This window comes from Equus przewalskii, unplaced genomic scaffold, assembly GCF_037783145.1.
Source record: "Equus przewalskii isolate Varuska unplaced genomic scaffold, EquPr2 ChrUn-10, whole genome shotgun sequence".
NCBI classification, from domain to species: Eukaryota; Metazoa; Chordata; class Mammalia; order Perissodactyla; family Equidae; genus Equus; species Equus przewalskii.
The window spans coordinates 1000284-1008590 of record NW_027228747.1 but is presented as its reverse complement, the minus strand read 5'-3'; the positions used below and the strand labels follow the sequence as shown (position 1 = coordinate 1008590).

Genomic DNA, 8307 nt, shown 5'->3' with positions numbered 1-8307 from the left:
GCGCACGCTTGCGTGCACGTCCCTTTTCGCGTCACGTGTTGGGGGACGCAGGGAGGCAAGTGGGGGGAGGGAAAGCGCGAGCGCGAGAGGGAAAAGGAGGGGGGAGGGGGGATGGGGAGGAGGGAACCTTATATCACGTGACAGGGGCGGCGCGGCCCGGGGTGTCAGTGTGGAGGAGACTGAGGTAAAGTTGGGAGCGCAGCGGCGTTGGCGGCGGCGGCGGCGGCAGCGGCAGCGCGGCGGGGCCGGGTATTGTCCGCGGCCCCTTTAAATCCGCGATCCCCCTTTTACCCTCCCTCCTTTCTCCCCTACCCCCGCCGTCTCCCCCTCCCGCGGTAGGCCCCCCCGCACCGTGTGTTCCCCCACTGTACACCCCCCTCCCAGTCTTGCGAGCCCTGGCGCCCCCCCACCCCCCCGAGTCTGCCGCCGGAGGTTTTGTTTATGGCTGGGTTCGCGGCCTAGTGGGCCGCGCCAGAGCCGGGGCCTCGATTTGGGAGCGTGGCCGGGGCGGGGCTTGGGGCAGCCGGAGGGGGGGGCCATGCGGCTAGAGCCTCAGCGGGGGGAGAGTGAGAAAGAGCGCGAGCGAGCGAGGCCTGGGCCTCGCCTGAGGTAGGACCCCATCTCTACCCTGGCCGGTGCCTGTGGAGAAGACGAGCGGGCCTCCTCCCTTTCCAGCCCTCTGCGGGCCTCCTCTGATCCGGATCCGGCCTGGTTTGGGGGTGGCGGGGCGGGGGGGAGGGCGATGGGGTGGAGCTGCCCCAAACTCCCCCATGTGGCCCTCAGTTTGGAGTGCGGAGGATTAATTTGTTCCGGGTGGGAGGTGAGGAGGCGATTGGCCCGGTGAGCTCCCGATGTGGCGCTGAGCGGGGTGAGCCTCCCATCCTCCACGCGTGGGCTTGCGTCCCCTCTCCGTTTCCAGCCTCTTTGTCAGCTCCTCTTCTTACCCTTCCTTCTTTCTCACCGCCCCAGGTCTTGTAATATATTTTTTGCTGCCATCTTTAGCTTCCTGTTGTCCATACTGTAGTTCTGGGTACCCCAAACAATTATGTTATTTGGGAAGCTGGACATGGAGGCCCCCATGGAGTGTATTACGCCTAAGGGACGTCACTAGAGCACTGGGCTATTTGTTCACTCTTCTCATAATGGGACAGGAATTCCAAATTTCTTCAGACCCTTCACCTTGTAGACAGTCCCTAAATTGCTTTGCAAACTGATGTCACAAACAGGAGACTGCTCCTTTTTCACCGTTCTTGAAATGTGGCCACTCCTGATGTAGGATGTTGTGGAAAGAAAACCACCACAGTAACAGGCCCTTTTTGTTGTTATTACCGTTTTTGCCTTTGACTGCCCCTGATTATTAGATGGAGAAATCCGTTTTTTGTCTCCTCCCTCTCCACCGCCCATATCCTGCTTTGGGGATATCTGATGTGACCTGCTAGGAGGTGATGAGGGTCAGTGACAACCATGATTCCTGGAGAACTAAAACCTTCTGGCTGTGTATGGGTTGATAAAACTGCTTTGAGATCCTACACCATTGTCCTTAAAGATTAGACCATCCCAGTGATTATTTCCGTTGTGAACACGGAGTATTGCTGGCATGTAAACTAATGCTGAAAGGCCTTAAAATGTACTGTTTTGTTTTTGATTTTTAAAGCTCCTCCTTGCTAAATGTGTCCTAACTGGGAAGTACTCTTTTTTAAAAAATTAGGTTCAAGTTGATGGGGAAGAGGATGCAGGGGTCTTTTCCACAAAGCGTCTAAGGGAATTAGTTGCTCTGTTAGAGGGAGCAAGTCTTACCCATCCCAGTCCAGCTTCAGAGTTTCTGAATTGTTTCTCAAATTAGATTGTAAGCTCCCTGAGGGCAGCAACCAAGTCATACTGCTTTTGTATTTCCTAAAGTACTGGACACGTAGTAGATACTCAATAAATACTTGTTGTTTATTTTTTTCCGTAAAATTCTCTGGCTATTTTGTTAAGTAGCTCATTTTCAAAAAATGGTCAAGGGCAGTCCTGTGTTAAAACCTGTATTTGTTCCCACGCTATTCCCTTGGTCTCCACTAGCCACCTATTTCCCGTAAATATTTTTATTTTCTATGAAAGAGTACTTTAGATTCCTTGCCTCCACGGTGATAACTCTGGGTATGTGTCTCTGCTTGCTACTAAAGGCCTACTAATTTCTGTGCCCTCCAGTGATCCATCCTAGATCACTTACTTTTACCTGCTACTCAATGTTGTTACTACCTAGGTGGTAAAATTTTCTTAGTCACACATTTCAAAGCACTTGTAAAGGAGAAATGGAAGTTAATAGCAAGTGTGATCAGGAGGATTTTTTTTTCCTGAGTTATGAGGCTTTCAAGATGACCTTTTAATATATTTACATTGACTGCTACAGTATATGCAGTTGTCCATCTAGGTAATCCTGCAGTTTTTATCTGCAGTATAACTCATGCTCACAAATTGAAATCACATGTGGAGTAGAAAGCAGTCAATATTTCTAAGTTACAGGAGTGGCTACTCCCATATAAGAAACTTCGACTTAGAGCCAATTTTTAAGCATAATAGCTTTCCTCTAGTTTTATTTTTTTTTCCCCCTCTTTGATCTGAATTCAGGGGTACTTGGTTAAACAACACTTGTTTTTTGTAAATTAAGTGTTGAAATTTGACTATAATGCTGTCCTGGGAAAACAGACTACTGTGTAGCAAATAATCCTGTACTTGCTAGAAATATTTACAGGCCTTTGTGTGCACATGTGTGTAGAGGGAAGAGGTAATGGTTAAAAATTAGCCCTAAAGTTTCCTGAAAAATCTTTCTTGTTGATAGAGAATGTAGAACTCTTAATTCTTAATGACTACATCAAAAAACAAAGACCTGTGCAACGTATTGACCCAACTTAGTCAAGAATTTGTCCACAGGGAAGTCAGCTTTCTTTGTGATCCAAGAAACAGGTGAAATTCACTTCCCCAATAGTTAATCCTTACATATTTCTTTAGGAGCCCACCCTACCTCTCCCTCAAATAAAGCAATGTTTTCTGGACAATCTAAAATTACCCTGTATAAAGATTTATTAATGAAAAAATTAAATATAGAGTAGAAAAGTAAAAACTTGTCCTCTTTGGAATGGAATAAAACATTGCAAAGTAACCTCTTATTTTGAGCACTCCATCATATGATGAATGTTTCTCTTTTTACTAAATGCAGCAACTGAAATTGGATTATAAAACAAAGTATGAATAAAGGGAATTTAAATTCAATAGAATCCTTGCTTGTTAGAAGTGTTATAACAAAAACTGTTCTGGATTTGGGAAGGCCTTGTGTCTCCTGTTTCTCTTTAAAGACTCAACAAAGTCATCTTGCCAGCCATAATGTCTCAAGTTTAAAATGATTTCCCAGAAGCCCTTTCCTCCAAATAAGACTGTGATAGATGCTTTTGGTTTGGGACAAGTGTGTAATTCTGGTTATGTTAAGGTGAGTGGTGGAGGGTAATTGTAATTCTGGTTTCTTGGAACTGTGGACTAGGAGACCAACAGAAGCAGCTGCAAAAGCAGAGTGTTGGAGTTATTATCCAGGGAACTGAGATTCTGGGCAGAGTCATTGGGGCTAATACATGCCTTGTTCAAGGCTATGGAAGCCCCCACAGCATGCTGAGAGAGAGAAACTTGAGGGAGAAAGAGGCTAGACTTGAGCTTGTCCTTTCCCAATTGATGGAGGTCACATGCAACACGTAAAATGGTTGTAAGGCAGGTAAGGCTGTTTTCATAGGTGGATTGAGAACAGTAATTTAAATTGCTTTTATTTGTCTGAGGTATAGACTAATCCCCTTCCTGGAAGGCTTTTGTTTCCAGGCTTTGCTGATTATCTTTCCTTCTGCAAAGGGACTTCAGATATTTTCATCTGTATAGAAGGCTTTTGATTATTATTATTTTTTTTTTTTTTTGAGGAAGATTAGCTCTGAGCTAACATCTGCTGCCAATCCTCCTCTTTTTGCTGAGGAAGACTGGCCCTGAGCTATCATCCGTGCCTATATTCCTCTACTTTATATGTGGGATACCTGCCACAGCCTGGCTTGTCAAGCAGTGCCATGTCCACACCTGGGATCCGAACCACTGAACCCCGGGTAACTGGAATAGAACATGCCAATTTAACTGCTGCGCTGCTGGGCTGGCCCCGAAGGCTTTTGATTATTAACGTTGTTTTGCTCTCTCTCTCTACTGAAAGAGAGAGAGAGCAAAACTTGATGAAAGACTGCTTAGAGGGGACTAGTAACCAAACAGTGCCCATAACTTTTTAAAAAACAATAAAACCATCACTTAGCACATGGTTTATGCATTTCTTATACAAAAATGGATTTACAGCCATAGTTCATTAAGGAGTTTATCAAACTAAATATGTCTCAAGAACAGGAGAGTCTTATTGGTTTGTTTCTTTGAGGAAATGAAAGTGTTTGGTGAGGGTGCTGATGAAAGAGAGGTTGAAAACATATTTTGCCCACTTTTAACATCTAAACTCTTTTTTTTGTAATCTTTCAGTATTCTTCCTTGTAAATACTGTTATTTGTATATACTGTAAATGATGACGTCGGTGGGCACTAACCGAGCCCGGGGAAACTGGGAACAACCTCAAAACCAAAACCAGACACAGCACAAGCAGCGGCCACAGGTAAAGAACCCAAGGGATGTGGATCCATGGATAGCCTTGCTGGTCGATACTGGTTTCCACCCAATGCAGCATCATTCTGTGCTTTGGATTATTGATTTGTGTTCTTTATTCCTGTTTTCTAGTCCTTGCTTCTTTTACTTGGGGCCTGATAGCTTAATGACATGCTGTGATGCAATGTGCTTATTTTTTGTTGTTTACTACTATAACAGTATGAAGCTTGGAAAGAATAGGTTCTGTGCTTTGTATGTATAAGATAGCATTTCCTTTCTTTCATCTGGGTCGTTTTAGCAGTACATTTCTTATTTCCTAGCCCTTCCCCTTTGATGTCTCTCTAGCCAACCTTTGTCTTGCTGCCTTTCCCCTTTCCTTTGCTCTTCTTTTCCCTAACTTTTATCTTCCTCTCTGGTCTCATTGAGACCTAATCTGATTTTTCCTTTCCCATAAAGCGTTAGCACCTTTACTGTGCTCCCTCAAAATTAAGAATTGAGACACCCTAGAGTATTGCCCAGTTTTAGGTGTAAATTAGTCTCTTAGATACTGAGGTTTATGGGGGCAGAGGGGGTTGTGTGTGTTTTGTTTGTTTCTTTGATTTAGATATGATCTGTTTTCTGTAACCAGTTAGGTGTTGGTTGGTACCTAATGTGAGTGAATTAACTTACATTTTGTTATGGTAGGATAAATTGAATATTTAAGACTAGAACTTTCTTCTAACTCATTTTTCTTTCACTTCTCTTTCCAAGTGAATCTCTAGCAGAATTTTAGTACTTAATTTCAATTGAGACAGTAAAATTCCTGGTATCTTATAAACATACATTGGATACTCAGAAGATAGGCTGAGTATATCCTTAGTCTAAAATCTTATGGTATTCTCAGCCCTAAGAATAAGAAGGTGGCATTGGTCATTGCAGAAACTGGAACAAGGTTTGCATATGACATTGCAAATACACTAATGTGTATTAAGGCCCAGATATTTCAAAGTGGTGCTGTGATCCCAAGATGAAAGCCTCTTTAACTGTGAACATTGGTGAAAAAGCTCCCTGCTTTTTTAGGGATTGTAGAGTGAAATAGTGGCAACCTCACTCTTTGTTTTTTCTCATTTTGCTGGTTTAAACATCTTGAGTGGTGTTAGTGTTTTATTACCTGGTCATTTGTAATAAGGAGAAGGAAATCGGGGTGGGGGGTGGGGTGGATGTTGACTACATAGCTCTCTTATGTCTATAAACTGTTTTCTCTTGATTGTGCTTTCTTGAACTTATCTCCATTCCTAGGCCACTGCAGAACAAATTCGACTTGCACAGATGATTTCGGACCATAATGATGCTGACTTTGAGGAAAAGGTGAAACAAGTGAGTGTATTACTAATTTGCTGTAAGCTATGGAAAAGGACATCAGGATTAAAGCGTAGATGTGTAGCAGGGTGCTTTCTGCTACAGGTAATAGAAGACTTATAACCTGAAATAGGATAGGTTAAGCCAATAAATAAGTGCTTTTATTGCCTGATTTACTGTACTCTCTGGACAGTTACCTTGTTCAAAGAGATTTTATCTTAATTTTAACGTTTTGTTTTTGAATGACTTTGTCAATGCTGTTTTATAGCAACTTTGAGCAATTGAGGCACCTAGGAAATGTGGAAGTACATGGTATGCTGAAGCCTGTGTGCTTCTAGGTTTGACTGTCTATCAGATGCTTTATTGTTTGATTGCTTTGTAAATACTTTTGACCCTATCCCTCATCACAGGTGGTAATATTTTTCTTTTGAAACTAGAATAGCAAAATTCACATATTTTGCTCTTTTAAGCCTGGTTCTTTCAGACTCAGCTGGCATCTTCTCCCTTTTCTTTTCTTCACCTAGTTTCCTTTTGTGGGGAGTGCCAGCTTGTTCGTGATGGTTGCTGATCTTTCTCTTTCAGTTGATTGATATCACAGGCAAGAACCAGGATGAATGTGTCATTGCTTTGCATGACTGCAATGGAGATGTCAACAGAGCCATCAATGTACTGCTGGAAGGAAACCCAGATACGGTAGAGTGCTAATAAAGTGTTCTAGAAAGTGGGTCCCCAGTTGAGAGGCTAGTAATTTTCTAAAAATAGCAAGTGGGGTACAACTGAACTTAAAGCAAAGTACCTTATTCTCCAAATAGAGCAGGGAACTGTCTTGAAGGTTGTTTGCTGCGGGTTGCAAATACTTAAAATTTGTGTACAATAAATAGGAGAAAACAGATAAAATCAGTGTCTTCTAATTGGCCTGGAATAAATTATTCATTGCAGGCTAGTGAATGTTTTCAAGACTAGGTTACTCTGAAGTAGGGGTGCTATTTTTAATAGCTTTAGTTACAAATCATGGAAGATTTCTGCTCACCTGTTATATTGCTGTTGAACAAGTCACAAACTACTTACTCTGATTTCAGGACATTCCTGTCAATATCACATTAACATTTCGCAATACCTCTTCATTACGTGAACTTATTTCTGTTGTAGCAGAGAAACAAACTTTACAGCCTGTTGACCATCCTTGGAAATGATAGGGGATATCTTGAAGGACCTCTTGCCCTAGAATTTAGAGTTGCTTTCACATCTTCCTCTCCTTCTCACTTAATGAGAATTCTCTGTTTTTGTTCTTGTCTTAGCATTGTACCAAACTGTGAGTTCCTTAAGAACAGGGATTCTACCTTAATAACCTTTGGGATGTTCCTGCAGTGCTTAGTAGAGACCTTAATTATTTTTTTGATCAACAGTATATCATTTTGAACTCATTTTCATTTACTTGGTCTTATACTGGGAATCTTTGGTTGAGAAAGATAACCAGAGTTGATCCTTAGATCAACTTATGTTACAGTGTCACTTTAGCTAAATGTTGGAGGTTTGTCAGTTTCTTTGAGACAATGGGCAATAATAATGGAAAACTTCATTTAATTTTTTTTGAGGAAGATTAGCCCTAAGCTAACATCTGCCGCCAATCTTCCTCTGTTTTGTATGTGGGACGCCACCACGGCATAGCTTGATGAGCAGTATGTAGGTCTGTGCCTGGGATCCGAACCTGCAAACCCCAGGCTGCCAGAGTGGAGCATGTGAACTTAACCACTATGCCTCTGGGCTGGCCCCTAATCATTTTTTTTTAAATTATTGCTTTAGTAAACTATTTATTATAGACTCTTTAGAATATGTAGATATGCTTTTACTATAATTTTAAAATTACCTTTTTTGGAACTTAAAACATTTTTTAAATTGTGGTAAAACTTACTTAACACATTTATCATTTTTAGCATTTTGTGTGTGTGTGTGTGTGTTAGAGGAAGATTGTCCCTGACGTAACATCTGTGCCAACCTGCCCCTACTTTATGTGAGATGCCACCATGGCGTGGCTTGATGAGTGGTGCTGGATCTGTGCCCGGGATCCAAACCTGCGAATCCTGTGCTGCCGAAGCAGAGCGTGTGAACTTTAACACTATGCTGCCAGGCCAGCCCCAGTTTTACCTTTTTTTTTTTTTTTTTGGTTTTGTTTTTGTTTTTGAGGAATATCAGCCCTGAGCTAACATCCACTGCCAATCCTCCTCTTTTTGCTGAGAAAGACTGGCCCTGAGCTAACATCCATGCCCATCTTCCTCTACTTTATATGTGGGACGCCTTCCACAGCATGGCTTGCCAGGTGGT

The 8307-nt window shown here is 42.4% G+C and overlaps 1 protein-coding gene across 49 annotated transcripts in view; it reads left to right on the top strand.

The window, feature by feature from the left end:
- Window positions 1-8307, top strand: part of UBAP2L (ubiquitin associated protein 2 like) — a 41497-nt gene that overhangs the window by 639 nt on the left and 32551 nt on the right. For 11 of the 49 annotated variants that reach the window (XM_070607431.1, XM_070607442.1, XM_070607434.1 and 8 more), the window contains 3 exons: window positions 4528-4657; window positions 5926-6003; window positions 6568-6678. In XM_070607431.1, the coding sequence (XP_070463532.1) occupies window positions 4568-4657; window positions 5926-6003; window positions 6568-6678 (279 nt within the window). In that variant the 5' untranslated portion in view covers window positions 4528-4567. Of the gene's footprint in view, window positions 1-33; window positions 869-3938; window positions 4116-4527; window positions 4658-5925; window positions 6004-6567; window positions 6679-8307 lie in introns of those variants that run through there. The other 38 variants (XM_070607437.1, XM_070607428.1, XM_070607436.1 and 35 more) reach the window with 17 other exon arrangements.